Source organism: Cavia porcellus, unplaced genomic scaffold (genome assembly GCF_034190915.1).
Source record: "Cavia porcellus strain 051 isolate PalLab524CR breed Dunkin Hartley unplaced genomic scaffold, mCavPor4.1 scaffold_7, whole genome shotgun sequence".
NCBI classification, from domain to species: domain Eukaryota; kingdom Metazoa; phylum Chordata; class Mammalia; order Rodentia; family Caviidae; genus Cavia; species Cavia porcellus.
In genome coordinates this window covers 17781464-17796050 of record NW_026947490.1, presented here as the reverse complement: position 1 = coordinate 17796050, position 14587 = coordinate 17781464, and the positions used below count along the sequence as shown (strand labels likewise).

The 14587-nt window shown below is 53.8% G+C and overlaps 2 protein-coding genes across 2 annotated transcripts; both read right to left on the bottom strand.

Annotated features, from left to right (window-relative positions):
- Positions 1 to 1215: 1215 nt before the first annotated feature.
- On the bottom strand, positions 1216 to 3565 carry Zfp36 (ZFP36 ring finger protein). The gene is made up of 2 exons (XM_003467166.5): positions 3445 to 3565; positions 1216 to 2782 (listed from the first exon to the last, which is right to left on the bottom strand). Exons 1-2 carry the CDS (start codon positions 3466 to 3468, stop codon positions 1865 to 1867), a joined length of 942 nt encoding a protein of 313 aa, XP_003467214.2. The 5' UTR covers positions 3469 to 3565; the 3' UTR covers positions 1216 to 1864.
- A 7149-nt stretch (positions 3566 to 10714) lies between these two features.
- Med29 (mediator complex subunit 29) lies at positions 10715 to 14435 on the bottom strand. The gene is made up of 4 exons (XM_005002568.4): positions 14050 to 14435; positions 13386 to 13444; positions 12964 to 13048; positions 10715 to 11033 (listed from the first exon to the last, which is right to left on the bottom strand). The coding sequence occupies exons 1-4, from the start codon at positions 14263 to 14265 to the stop codon at positions 10791 to 10793; spliced, it is 603 nt and encodes a 200-aa protein (XP_005002625.1). The 5' UTR covers positions 14266 to 14435; the 3' UTR covers positions 10715 to 10790.
- Between the last annotated feature and the right edge of the window lie 152 nt (positions 14436 to 14587).

Genomic DNA, 14587 nt, shown 5'->3' with positions numbered 1-14587 from the left:
GAAGGGGCAGGAGGCTCACAGGGGGCTGCAGCTCGGGGCGACCCATCGGAGGAGGGGGATGGGTTGGCAGGGAAGGTAAAGAGAAAAGGAGAAGGGGAGGGGAGGGGATAAAGGACACGAGGGTGGGGAGGCTGGCAGAGAAGCGGGTGCGGCGTAATGGGGAAGGGAAAGGCGGGGAGCGAGGGACAGGGTGAAGAAGGAAGTGAGGGCGGGAGGAGGAGACACGGAGGCGGGAGGGGAAGTGGGAGGAGGAGGGACGCGAGGGTCGAGGGCGGGGCGGGGCGCGAGGCTGACGCGGGCGGCTTCCGGCCGGCCCCTCTGCCCGCGGCCCCGCTCCGCTTGCCTTCTATGGTCCGAGCGCTCGGCGCTGCCCCGCCCCGAGGCGCGGCCCGACCTACGTACGTGCGGGGTCCCAAACTCCCCGGCCCGGGAAAAGCCCGGCTCCCGTCATTGCAGCTCCCTGATCCCGACCGGCTGCGGGGCTCAGGGTGACACCGCGAGCGTCCAGATTCGAAGTCACCACGGGCACAGCCCGAGTTCAGACAACTCAGGTTCTAGACTCTTTGAAACTTTAAAAACTTCTACCCCACAATCCCAGAACTCTGGGAGGCTGAAACAGGAAAACCTGAAATTCAAACCGTGGCAGTTTAGTGACTGAGACTGCGTATAAAAAAATGTGCTGGCAGCGTCGCTCAGTGCGAAGGCCCTGGGGTCAGTCCTCAGTACCGGAAAATAAAAGCTCCTCTTCTTCTGAAAGCCTGTCCCCCTAACTCGGAAGTCGGAAGATTCAGGGTGCTCACACACACACCCCGCCTCATCCCTGCAGCCTGGCCGCCTCCGCCCGCACTGGGCTCGCGTTCCGGCACATTCCGTCCTCCCCACGCCGTCCAGCCCGCCTGCTAGCCTTGGCCTCGGCCTCGGGGAGACGGAAACATCCTGTCCCCGCTCGCCCGAGCTGGCTCAAGGAGCCGCGGGGCCGCGGAAGGAACCGCCCCGGGAACTGGCTTTCCCGGTTCCTACCGGGTGACCCTACCTGGCCCCGCCCTCTCAGGTGAATGGGCCGGACCGGTGACGTCACTTCCTGCCAGGTAAGCTCAGCTGGAGACAGCTTCAGCTCTGTAAAGGTTTGGCGGTCGGGCCTCTCCCTGGCTTCTAAAAATGTCAGTTTTTCGCTTTTTTCACTGCCCATAGGCCTTGGAAAAACTCAGAAAGCCATTTTTACATGCGTATTGTTTATTTAAAAATTTTAAAAACAAAAATAATTTTCGAGGTAACAATATATATTAATATATTATAGTAACTTACAATAATTATACCATTGTTTCTAATATTACAAAAAAGAAGAAGAAAAATTACAAGGGAAGCAGACGACCTAATATAAATACTATAAAATCTTATTAGAATAAATAAAGTCGTCATAAATAAAGGGCCCACTGTTTGCGGGTTGGGACTTGGCAATGGCTTTGGCTACTTGCTTGTGGAGGGAAATTTGAGCACCAGGATTCTCCCTCAGGGGAGGCTCCAATCACCAGACACTGGAAATGCAGGTCTAGGAAAAAGTGGGATGGGGTCTACTATTCACAGCACATAAGATTCCAGGAGACAGAATTGGACAGGGGAGAGAGCTCACTGGCCCCTCAAACATGCTACATCTTAAAATATTGGCAAACACTCCACCCCAACACCAACGTGAACACTGACTGGACATGCACACTGGGGGCCTGCCCCGGTGTGACATCAGGCAAGTGGGTTAATGCATTTTGGAATGTGGGGAGGTAGGGCTACCTAATTACACTGGGAGTCTCCCAGTTCTCCACAAGTGCCTCCCTCTGGAGATCCAGCTGATCTGCACTGGGGTCACCTGTCACTCTGAAACAGAGATGCGGTTGAAGATGGGGAGCCGCCGTGGGGCTGAAGGGGGCTGGGGTGTAAACACCCCAGCTTCAAAGACAGGTGAGTCAGAGCCCCCCAGGCTGCTGCCACTGCTGGCATATTCATCAGGATCAGATCCAAGGGAATGTGCAGAAGGGCTCCGAGCCAGACCCCAGATGTTCCCAGGGGTGGCCCTTCGGCAAGAAGGGCAGCAGTTTGGGGTGGGTTCTTTCCGGGCCACAGGGGTTCCAGGGGCAGCTGAGAAGGCAGAGGGTGAAAGTAGAAAGTCAGGTGGGGGTGGGGAGCTGGAGGGCGAAAAGGAACAAGAGGACAGGGAAGGGCCCGTCAGACCCGGTGGTGGTGGCGAGGTGCGGCGGCCTGAGGGCAGGCCTGAGAAGCTGATGCTCTGGCGTAGCACGTGTGGAGAGTGACCAGGGACAGCCAGGTCCTCACTGGGGTTGTGGATGAAGTGACAGCGTGAGCCATAGGGGCAGCGGCCCTGGAGGTAGAACTTGTGGCAGAGTTCAGTCTTGTACTTGGGGTGGCGATTGGCTTGGCGCAGCTCACCCAAGCCATGGGCAAACTGGCACTTCGCCCCGTAGCGGCAGCGCCCACTCTCCGAGAAGGTTCGACAGAGCTCAGTCTTGTATCGAGAAGAGGTGGTGGAGGTCGTAGTTGGTGAGGTGGGTGAGGGCGACAGCTCAGGGCCAGGGCGGGGAACCAGGGGCGCAAAACCAGGGGGTGGGGGTACCCAGCCACAGCTTCGGCCCTCCACCAGGCTGGTGGAGCGGCCAGGCAGGCGGGAGGTGACCCCAGAAGAGCCAGAGTCAGGTGAGTTCAGGCTCCAGATTCCCGAAGACTCAGTTCCTCCGTGGTCGGATGACAAGTCGGGACTCAGCGACAGCAGGCTCTGTGGGAAAAGGTTTGGTAAGGACACCAGAAACGCCCTACCCCAGCTGCAGGGCACTTCAGGAGCCTGCCAGTCCGGTTTGTGGGCTCCAGACCTGAGCCCCACCCGCTCCCTGAAACCTGTGGGTTCTCCAGGGATCCGGATATGAAAGTCTCAGTTTTCCACAATTGAAGTCAATCCACAGGAACCCTGAAATCCTAGCTTGCACGGATTAACGCCAGAGCCCCAACTCTTTCCCAATTCTGACCTTCCGGGCCTTCCCGGACACAACTGGGAACCAGGTTGGACAGTTTCACAACTGACCCGAGCGCTCGGATCGCCTCCGTTTTCGACTTCCCACAGAACTGGGGCCAGGGAGTGGGGGCAAAAACTCGCCTGCCCAAACTCAGACTTCAACCCCAGAAACGCCTCCGCGCAAAACCGCGGCCTCAGCAACTTGGGGTGAGGCAGGTGTGGGGCCATTTCCGGCTCCCAAAAACCCTACTTTGAGCAAAGTGCGCCAGCTTTCCCCTCTCCAGGGACCGCCCCACCCGTGTTCAGGCCGAGACCCAGAAGTTGCAGGCTCCATTTTCACCCTGAGAAAAATAAATATGACCTGAGGAGGAAGGTGGGCGTCTCAGGCTAAAGAATCTCGGAGCTAAGCATAGTTGGTGGAGACCTACCTCGTAAATGGCAGTGAGATCCATGGCGGCGCGACTGGCCAAGAACAGTAGACCGAAAGTGGGAGCGCTAAAGTCGGCTGCGGCCGGTCCGGGGAGTCTGCCTCTTATAAGGCCACGGGGGGGCGGGGCAGGGCCCACGGGGGCGGGGCCAAGGGGCGGGGCCAGGGCGCTTCCCGGACGCGCCGGCGGCAGAGCCCGGCCACTCTCCAGCCAGTCCCCTTCCGCCCGCCCCCGGCGAGGATGCGGCTGGGCGGGTATGGAGTAGGATAAGGGGCATTTGCCCAGTTTTCAAGGTTAGACGTTGAGTGGCTGAGGGAACTGGGGCAGAGGTGGGGGCAGGTTGCAGGGGCAATTAACTAGGGCAGAGGCTGAGAGGGCACGCTGCGAAATGGATGAGGGCGGGAGAGATGAACTGGAAGAACTCTAGATATGGGCGAGAGGCAGAGAGAAAACTACAGACATAGCCAAGAGACAGACAGAGAGGAAGGGTCAAAGTGAGAAGAGGAGGGGGTGGGGAGACAGGTAACAGTCCAAGAGAGAGACAAATTTCCGGGGTACGGAGCTAGAAGATTACAGTGGAGGAAACACTTGTGGACAAACACCTGTAGACACGGAAATTCGCAAGAACAGAAGGCTAGAGGAGACCACTAGGCCCAGAAGGGAATTCTCTTCGGAGACCTCACCTGGACCTGGTCAAGATGTCCTCCCTGTCCCCATTTTAGGGGTTTATGTGGGGTTAAGTATCTGGCAAGGCTTTCCCAAAGTGGGCCACCATAGCTCTGTGCACTTCTAATTTCTTTGGGGTGGGCACTGTTCTCAATACCCAATATCAAATTACCCAGATACTCTCCTAGTTTCAGAGAGTGAATGGCAGCAGTATTATACCATGGCCTTTTTTAGAGGAGGGAGTGATTAAGAGAGTTTCTCTGTGTAGTGTAAGCTGGCCTGGAATTTTGAGATCCTCCTGCCTCAGCCTCCTGAAAGCTAGTATTACAGTTGTGTGCCACCCCCAGCTATATCAGGATTTTAAGAGGTTTAATCTCAAAAAAAAAAAAAAAAAAAAAAAAAAAAACCTTCAAGATTTGAAAGGTAGAGGTCTTCTGGGGAACTGTCTGGATCAAAAAGTATTTTGAGGTAAAATTAGTCCATCTTTATCTGTTGGATGGTTTCTTACAATGGGAATGTGCCTTGCCCAAGCTCAATTTTAGAGGGTCATTCCCCACATTGGCAGGTCGTTTAGGTGCTTTGAGCAAAAGCTCTTAATATCTTGGTAGAAGGTGGGTGTGGTAATGCATCCCTATAATTCCAGCATTTCTCTGTAATCACAACATTTGAGAGGCTGAGACAGGACTATCACTCGAGTTTGAGGCCATCCTGGAATATTTAGCGAGACCCTATCTCAAAAAGCCAAGAATGCTGGGCATGGTGGTGCACGCCTGTGATCCCAGTATTGGGCAGGCTGAGGCTGGAGGATCACTGTGAGCTCAATGCCAGCATGAACTACATAGCAAAATGATTTTCTTAGGGTTTTGGTGGGCTGGCTGCCATCACTGAAAGGATGAGTTAGAAACCATTGCCACGAAGCGGTTACAATGATGGGAAGTTCATTCTTGCACGCTGCGCTGCGGGCTTGTATTGAAGTGGGGCGATCCTGCCAGGCTCAAAGGCCAACCTGCCTTGTTCCAGCACCAGGAGTGAGGGGAATCCCTGGTGTGGCGCTCTCTGGGCCAAGGGGCCTTCCTGGGCAGTCCCGTGAGCTGGGCGGGCCGCGGCGGCTTGGCACGGTTGTGGCCTCCCGCTTGCCCGTGACTCACTCGCAAGGGGCGGGGGAAGGGGGCTTCCTGGAAGCCGTGACGAGGAGACTCAGCCCGGACGCCCGGGTTCCTCTCCTGTAACCCGGGGCTCCTGTCTACTGTAAACAAAGCCCCGACGACAGCAGGGAAAGCGGGGAGGGGCCCTGGGATCCGCCTCCCGCCGGACACCCCGAGTCTTTCTTAGGACTGAGCGGGAGAGGGGGGCAGCGGGGAGCTGGGTAGGCTCCCGGAGGAGAGTCCAGTTTCGATTCCCTGGGGACGCAGCCTTTCCCACCCCTGAGTCAGCCCGGCCCGCCCCCCTCTCCCATCTGCTGACTCATCGGGACGTGAGTGCCTGGACGCCCGGGGCCGGCTCACTCCCGAGGGGCGGACGAGCCCCTCTCCGGCACCCCGCAGCCGGAGGGGTGGCACTCGGGGATGGCCTCGGCCCGGCCCCCTGGGACACCGGAGCCTGCCCGGACTCTGGGCTTGGACCCCCGCCCCTCTTCCCTACCCCAGACCACGGCCCCTCCCCCGCCTCAGGCACCCCGCGGAGGAAGTTCGCGGCGGGACTCCTCCCCGTCCTCCACGTTGCCAGCGGGAAAATCCGCGGCTCCAGTGGGCCGGGAATCCCCTCTGGAATGACGGTGGGGAGAGTCTGGCCGGGGTCCCCAGCAGGGCGCGCACCAGCCGGGTCCCCCGCGGGCGGGGTGGGGTGGGGGAGGGAAAGGGGCGGAAACCAGAGAAGCTAAAAATACCGCCGGTGCTTCCGGCCTGGGGGGGAGGACGGAGAGCAGAGTTTCCAGAAAAACAAGCGGGGACGGGAAACGGGGGTGTGAGAGCCGGTGCTGCGTGGGCGAGCGGGGGCCGTGCGCTCGCTGCACGTGTGCCTGGCGTGTGCGCACCTAGCGCGATCGCCTGGGCGGCCGCGGGTGTGACTAAGGGACAGGCTGGGCGCCCAGCGTAGGCGACTCTACTTGTGTGAAGTGTGCCCCCGCATTTGGGGTGGCAGCCTCGGGGTCCTGGGTGTGCAGCTGGGGAAGTAAGCGTGGAACACGAGTGTACCTGCACCTCTTTCCTGTATGAGGGCACGCGCCTGCCATCCCACGGGACAGGGCCGTGCCGTGTGAATACATACGTGAAGCCATACGTGTGGCTCTGTCACCTGCACTTGATGTGGGGGGACCCTCAACTCGGCCGCAGCTGTCCCTGAGGGAGCATCCGTGGATCCTGTGACATACCCGCTGCCTACCCCGGGCATAGTCCTGACCCACAGTGGCATCAGGGTTGACCCAGAGAGTGTGACTGCACACAACTACCCGGGCAGGGGATTGACTGCCCGTGTGACTGAGAATGGCACACACAAGACCTGGTGCCTGAGTGTCAGAACCCAGGCGACTGCGGCTGTGGCTCCCTTTATCTTGGTCATGGGTGACTCCGACACTGCATGTGCATGAGAAACAGCGGTGTCTGGATGCGGTTCCTCTGTGCCCCAGCTACAAGGCAGTGAAACTGGTGAACTTTGGTGCCTGACGTCGGCAGCGCTTGTGACATGGTGTCGGGAGGGCCGCTGGCGTACTCCTTGCTCCATGTCAAGATCAAATGTCTGCCTCTGCGGGCAGCGAGGGTGTATGCACACTGCACCTGAGGGGCCCAGCCAGCATCTAAGCCATTCGTATCTGTTCCCAGCCCATAATTCTGCACTGAGGGCAGGGCTGAGTCAGCCCCTGATGGGCAAAGTGCAATGGGGTGAGAGATAGTGGGGTTACGTGCTAGTTGGAGGGCTGTTTTCGAAAGGTTTGGTTGCTCCCTTTGGTGGTCCACAGAATGGGGTCCTTGGGGACCCATGTAGTAGGACAGTCCCTGCAGGGGTGGGAGTGGTGTGGTCCCTTGGTCTGTTTGTCTACAGGGGTGGCAGCAGGGCATCTCATACATAACCCTTCCCTAGAGTGTTTGCATACAACCTCCCCTGAGACTAACAGTCCGGTGGAAGCCAAGATCCTTACCAAGTCCCTCTGTGACCTGTCTGGGATTCCTTTCCTATTCCTGCACCCTCTGTGGTCTAAGCCTCCTGTTAGAGCAGCTCACCAGTACACCTGCCTCAGGGCCTTTGCACTGTAGTTCCCTTTCTCCAGAAAGCTCTTGCTTTGGCTGTCTATAGATTTATGCCTCATCTTTTTGAAGTCTGCTCTGTCACCTCAGTGTCACCTTCCCTGACCTGTCCACTATTTTTTTTTTTTTTTGCAACAGTTTCAGCAGGTTGGCCAGGCTGGTCTCAAGTTCTTGGGCTCAAACCATCCTTCCTCCTCCAGGTTGGCTAGACCTTCAGGTGGGCAACTGCACCCAGATCTTAATTGTTCTGTATGTGCTGTAACTCAATCTCATGCTAAGTGCACACTTCACCGCTGAATTATATCCTAGCCTCTGACATTTTTAAAATCACCGCATCATCAGTTTAACAAATAACACAAGTAACATCTACAGTATGTAACATGTAATATTTAGTTACAGGCCATAAGGAATGCTCATGAAACCACTATCCAATGAAAGTTCTTTTTTTGTGTGTGTATGTGTGTTTTCTTATTTATCGGTATTGGGGATCAAACTCACGACCACACACTTGCAAGGCAAGCGCCTATGCCACTGAGCTAAATCCCCAGCCCCAAGTTCTCTAACTTTTAATGTTGTTCAATGAACAATTCTCGGCATGCTCATCTTTGTGTATTTGTGTTTTGGTAGTGCTAGGAATTGAACACAGGGCCTCACACATGCCAGCCTGTGCTCTACTGCTAAACCACCTGAATGTCTCCTGTTAGATTTATTCCCAGATACCATCGTGTGTATTATAAATCTCTCCCACTTCTGATTTCACTTCTCTGCTGCTTCTGGGAACTTCTGTCTTGTCTACTGGGTGTTACTTTTTTTATACTGTGATGGGGTACAGTTTCAAGAGTGCAGGGCCTGCCGGTGTTGAATGAATATAGCTTCCTGGTGCCCATCTTTTACTTTTTTTATTTAGTTAGTACCAGGGATCGAACTCACAAACTCATGCTTGCCAGGCAGGCACTTATGCCACTGAGCTAACTCCCCGGCCCCATCTTTTACCATGTCGCCGCTGGATGCATATTCATCATTCTGCTGCTCACTGTGTCTCCCTGGGTGTGGTTTTAAGGGGTTAGGCCTTGTGCCCTGAGTGCTTGCACTTGTGTACGACGTCATCAGACTGACCCCACCCCACAGGGCCAGCTGTAGGTCTTCTTGCATATGTGCCCATGGACTGACAGGTCTGTCAGTACATGTGATATGTCCCTGCCCTGGAAGCTGGTGGGCTTTGCTGGTGAGAGCATTTTCAGTCATATACAAATCCTGTATCTTGCTAGGCACTACTGTGACTCTGTTATTGGAGACATATCTTATTAAGGAGATGTGTGCAGAAGCCCGGGTGGCAAAGTTATATGTATCAATTTGGCAGGGTCACAATCTTTTTTTTTTTTAAATCTTTTTATCGATACCAGGGATTGAACTCATGACCGCCTGCTTGCAAGGCAGGCACTTATGCAGCTGAGCTAAATCCCCAGCCCCAGGGTCACAATCTTAGTTATTCAATCAAACACTAATCTAGGTGTTGCTGCAAAGGCATTTTTAGATGTGATCAAAGTCCGTAATTAGTTAACTTTAGGTTAAGAAAGGTTGTCCTAGGTAATCTGGGGGCTGGGTAGGGAACTGACTCACCCAGAGAAAGTGAACAGACTACAGTGCCCCTTAAGACATCCCACCAGGGGCCAGTGTGCCTGCAGCACTTCCCTATGCCCTGGTGCTTCAAGGGTGGGGATTTCTGGGATGGACACAGACACACACAAAGACATGCACACAGCTAGCTGTTTCCCAGTTTCCCAAGGAAGAGACTTGGGCTCCAGATGAATCACACAAATCTCCATGGTTCAAGGGTTTCCTTGCAGATATGGGGACCAGGACAGAAGCCCCCTGAGTGGTTAACATGGAAACCAGGGCACTGAAGGTGTTGGGTGGGGCAGCTCCCCCGACCAGGCTGAGTCATTCGGGTTGTTCACACCCTAACCAACAGCTGGGCCTGGGCTGGTCCCTCTGTTCCGGCCAGCACTTGCCCAGGCCTGAAGGCTACGCTGAGCTGCTCAGGCTCTTAGGGAAGCATTGGGGAGCTTGGGGGGCACCCCATCCCTGAAGCCCCCTGCCCAGGGCCTGCTTCCCGGAGCTGCGTCCTTCCCCAGGACTGATGATTCACCTCTGCCTGGGCCTTTTCACTTCTCCTTTGGGGCTAAAAATATAGGGACCCAGGCGTCCAGCTGGGCCAGGCTGCCCACAGATTGCACAATGCCCTGCACTGGAGTTCCGCTGACGCAGGGCCTGGGGATGGGTGGGGGCTGGTTGCTCCCCAGTCAGGGAGGCTGAGGTCAGGACCAAGACCCCTTGACTTCTTTCTACACCCAGGACCCTGGAGGCTGGGCTGACATGGAGTTGCTGGGGGATTCTGGGCTTAGCTATGACCTCTGAAAATGAAACCCCTGACTCTAGCCCCTGTAACTCAGGGGTTGGGGCTCTTTTCATAGGCAGAGTCCCATTTAGAGTGGGGAGACAGAAGACAACAGATGACAGACAGGGAGCCACAGGACCAGAAAGGGAGCAGAGACAGGGACAAAAGAGCCAACACCAAGAGCCCTGTACAGTAGTGCATGCCTGTAATCCCAGCACTTGGGGAGGAGGAGGAGGAATGGGAAATTCAAGACCAGCCTGAGTGCCTTAGCAAGATTATCTTAAAATGAAAAAAAAAAAGTTAATGAAAGTGCTGTAACTCAACATGAAGGCTCTGGGTTTAATTACCAATAACACACACATTTGAGGCTGTCTAGGTTATATATCACAGGGTTTTTTTTTTGGTTTTGTTTTGTTTTCTGGTACCAGCAATCAAACTCAGGCTATCCTCCTTGTGTTGCTGAGCTACATCCCAGGCCAGGCCCCTTTTTGTCTTTTTTTTTTTTCTTTTTGAGACAGAGTTTCACTATGAAGTTCAGGTTGGCCTTGAACTCATGGCTATCCTCTTGCCTCAGCTTCCCAAGTGCTGGGATTACAGATGTGTGCCACCACACGTGGCAATATGTCACTGTTCAAAACACAACAACAAAAAAAGAGAAAGAAGAGATAGAAGAGCTAGGAAAAGCAGACTATCCCCCCTGGGACAGTGCAAAAGGACTGGGGAGAAGTGGCAGGCAGGCTGCTGCACCGAGACCAGGGAGGGGTAGGGCCCCTAGAACAAAGGTTGTCAGGGGGCAAAGTTCGAAAGTCTACCTTAGGCTAGAGAAGCAAGGCGGGGGCGGAGAGAAGCCCAGAGGGGCAGTGGCACAGAAGGTCCCACCCAACAGGCTCCCCGCCGCCTCTGCTGCCCCCTGCTGGCGGCAGATGCATTCAGTGTTCACATGAGAATATAAATGAGATCACAGTGCTTTGGTTTAAATCACTCTTCATTCCCTCTAACCCCACCCACATTGTCAGGCTCCCAAGGCACCCAGCCTTGCCACCTCAGAGGGTGCCCCCAGGGCCAGTAGGTGGCGTGGGCGTCTTGCCTGTGACTTTGTTGGCACACTCCAGCAGGGCGGTGTGAATGTCCTTGGCACAAGCTATCTGGGCTTTGATGACGGCCAGGTACTGTGGGTATGGCAGGCTGTCAGGCTGCACAGCGTCGGGCTTGGTGGCTGTGGGCACTAACGTCGGAGAATGCTTGGCACTGTCACAGCTCTGTGACAGGCACTCATGTGCCAGGCGCTGTAGACAGACAGGCAAGGGTGCGGCATCAGCATCACTCCAGGGGCATACAGTGCCCCCATAACCTCCCTGGGAGAGCCTGTATGGCCTGGTGACCCCCAAAGTCTTGGGGTTAGTGCCCAGCTCTGCTAGTCCTGGGTTGGGTGACCTGGGGCATGTGGCTGTTCCTAAGCATCAGTTTCCTTGTTTGGAAAATGGGTTTAGTAACTTCCTCTCCCTGCCTAAAAGGTATAAGATACAGGTCAGGTCCTGGCAATGTGATTTTTTTTTTTTCCTGGTACTGAGGATGGAACTCACAACCTCTCTTGCCAGGCAGGTGCTAAGCTATATTCCCAGCCCCTGATGAATGTTAGCTGCTATGAACTCGCCTCACCTGAGGCTTGGCAGTGGCCTCCCTGGTGGCATCTATCTCACGTTTCTTTCTACTCCTTCTCATGGGCCTTCTTCTCAGGAAGATCCTACCATTTTAATTACAGTCCTAGGTCTCAACCTGGAAACTCCTCCCTAAATAGCCCATCAGTCCCGAAGCCCTTAGAGGGCTCCAAAGTCCCATCTGTTCTTCCCCTCTTCTACATAGCCCTTCCCTGGCTACCTCTTGGGTTCCCACCTGCAGTTTCAACCCTTCTTATACATTCCTCCTCTGCCAATGAGAGGTGTATTATGAGAAGCAAACAGATTCATTATTTCTCTTGCTTAAAATTCTCTGTGGCTCCCTAGTGTCTTCAGAATTATATTCAAAATCTAACAAAAAAGGGGCTGGGGAGATAGCTCAGCAGCACAGTGCCTGCCTAGCAAGCATGAGTTCCTGAGTTTGATCTTCGCTACCAAAAAAAAAAAAAAAAAAAATTCCAACAAGCCCCACATAGTGAGTTCCAGGCCAGCCTGGAAAACACAGTAAGACTCTTTCTCAAAGCAAAACAAGCCAGGCAAGGTGGTGCATGCCTGTAATCCCAGCACTTGGAAGGCCGAGGCAGGAGTGTTGCTGGAAGTTCAAGGCCAGGCTGAACTACACAAGCAGACCCTGTCTCAAAACAAAACAAAATCCAACATATCCCATTTTTACCACATCTCGGTCAGACTGAATTTCCTGATACTGCTTTTTTTTTTTTGAGACAGGGTCTTGCTATGTAGCTCAGGCTGGCTTCAAACTCAAGGCAATCCTCCCAGAGGCCTCAGCCTCCCAAGTGCTACAATTAGAGATGTGTACCACCACACTGGGCAATCTGCTGATATTCCTATAGAGATTTTAAAGCAGAAGCTGTTCCCTATGGAGAAACACTTTTCTCACACTAACAGCTTCTCAAACTGGTTTTTTTCAACACCCAGTCCAGAAACACTTCTTTTGTGCCTTAGATGATCGTATGTGTTTTCCATACAGTTTTTCCCTGAAACTCCATTTTCCAAAGGAGGAATTCAAGGTAGTCTGTCTGATTTGAGGCTCTGAGTCATTCTTACACCTGCCTCTCTACTCTTGCCTCTCTTTGTTCTTTTTTTGGTACCTGGCTCAAACTCACAACCTCATCCTTGCTAAGCAGGCGCTTATGCCACTGAGCTTAACTCCTGGCCCTTCTCTTCTGTTCTTTGTTCTAGTCTTCCTCAATGTGCTCTCTCCCGACCTGGGCTCCCCTCACCCACACTCTGAACTTCCCCCATCCTAGCTCTAATCCCCTGCCTGTGTTCAACCTTTACAGTCCTCTTCTGACCTGAACTTCTCCCGGCAGCCTTGACCCACTCTGAACTGCCCCTGTTTGGGGTTATATTTGAAATGGAAGCTCTGTGAGAGAAACCATCAAATAACACTGTGTGCCTGACATTAGTTGCATAGATCTGGCTCAGAAGAGGATCAGTGAGTGTACCAAGTGAGAGTTCTTGAAGATCTTGGTGACTAAGGCAGGGGCTGTGGTCACCCAAAGTCCAGAATACTCCTTACCAGGCAGAGCTCCAGCTGATCACAGAGTGCGTAGAACTCCTCCAGGCATTTGTCAAAGCGCTGTATGGGTCCATCACTGCTCTTTCTACAACCCAGGAGAAAAGGGTAATAGAGAAATGGATTCCTAAACTCTGGGTCACCATTGTCTACTCAACTAACTGTTCATCAGGAAACCACGCCCAAGGGTCCAGATCAGAGGCAGGGCTTGAAAACAGGAGGGATGGGGTGCCAAGGGAGGAGTTTCTTTTTTTTTTTTTTTTTTTTTTTTTGTCTTTTTCCTTTTTATCGGTACCAGGGATCGAACTCACGACTGCCTGCTTGCAAGGCAGGCACTTATGCCGCTGAGCTAAATCCCCAGCCCCAAGGGAGGAGTTTCTAAGGCTGGATGTTAGGATATCCTGGGAAAAGGGGGCTGTACTTACTGTCCGTTATCAATGTTAGTGTTCTGAATCAAGTTCTGGGCTGCAACCTTCATCAAGGTCTAGTTAAAAAAAAAAAAGAATGAATAGAAGGAAATAGAGTACCTTTGGTGGATCTTGAAATCCACCTCAGAACACCTCTTCGCTTAGCACCTCTCGTGACAGCCCATAGTGACACTCACTTTGATGGCCTTCCTTCATTTATTTATTTTTGACACAGGATCTCGATGTGCAGTTCAAACTGACCTCAAACTTACGGTGATCTTCGTCTCCGTCTTCCGAGTGCTGGGATTATGGGAGTGCACCACTATGCCCGGCTCATTTCTATTTCTACAGAAATCTCTCCTTTATTTTCCCAGAGACCTGCCCTCACCCGGGGTTCCCACCACTAATTTCCTAGACACAACCCCCATCTCTAATTGCGCGCAGAATCTTCCTACAGGCCAGTCCTTTCTCCAGGTTTTGACGACCGAAGCCTGGTTTCCCCCTTAAACTGCCTTCCATTAGTCCCATCTCAAAGAGCTTCACTTTAGCCTCACAAAAAAGAACACCTTTTACTCTTCCGTCCTTGCTTACGATCTCTCCTTAACTAAATAGTCCCACAGCAGGCCACCTTGGAGTCAGACCACTAAATCGCGCTTGCTTCTTGAAGCTCCGGGCCAATCACCTGCAGACTCTCTTTCAGCTGCGGGATGAGCATCTTATAGCGTTGTACAGGGTCGAAGTCCTGTTGCTGCTGTTGCAGGAGACCGCTCTGGGCAGGTCCCACCAACTGTGTTGGCGGTTGCTGCTGCTGTTGGGGACCCGGGCCACCAGCTGAACCCGGACCTGATACACCAGCAGCTGAGGAAGCCGCAGAAGCCTGCTGCTGGGGCGCAGCCATTTTCCTCTCTTACAGGACCGGAAGTGCGTCACAAGTGCGTCTTTCTGCGCTTCTTTGCTTCTTCAGCCGTAGGGTCTGTTTGTTAGCTCGGCCTCCCAGACGATTCAATCAGCTTTACCTTCCATCAGTCTCAAATGCGATGTCCAGACCGCAACATCTTCCCACCAATCATGAGGTCTTTTCTCTCTCGCCCCGCCTTTTACTAAACAGCTGACCAATCCGTGTGTAATTTTGCTCCGGACTCTATTTCCCAGAAAGCGTCGCGTTGCGAAACCACAGGTCCAGGTCCTCAACCGGGTCCTCAGCTTCTGGGCGGCAGTTG

Coding starts and splice junctions, on each gene's coding strand:
- Zfp36 (XM_003467166.5), bottom strand. CDS start 3,468: ATGGATCTCACTGCCATTTACGAG. Junction 2,783..3,444: donor ATCTCACTGCCATTTACGAG/GTAGGTCTCCAC, acceptor CTTTTCCCACAG/AGCCTGCTGTCGCTGAGTCC.
- Med29 (XM_005002568.4), bottom strand. CDS start 14,265: ATGGCTGCGCCCCAGCAGCAGGCTTCTGCGGCTTCCTCAGCTGCTGGT. Junction 13,445..14,049: donor AGCTGAAAGAGAGTCTGCAG/GTGATTGGCCCG, acceptor TTTTTTAACTAG/ACCTTGATGAAGGTTGCAGC. Junction 13,049..13,385: donor ACTAACATTGATAACGGACA/GTAAGTACAGCC, acceptor CCTGGGTTGTAG/AAAGAGCAGTGATGGACCCA.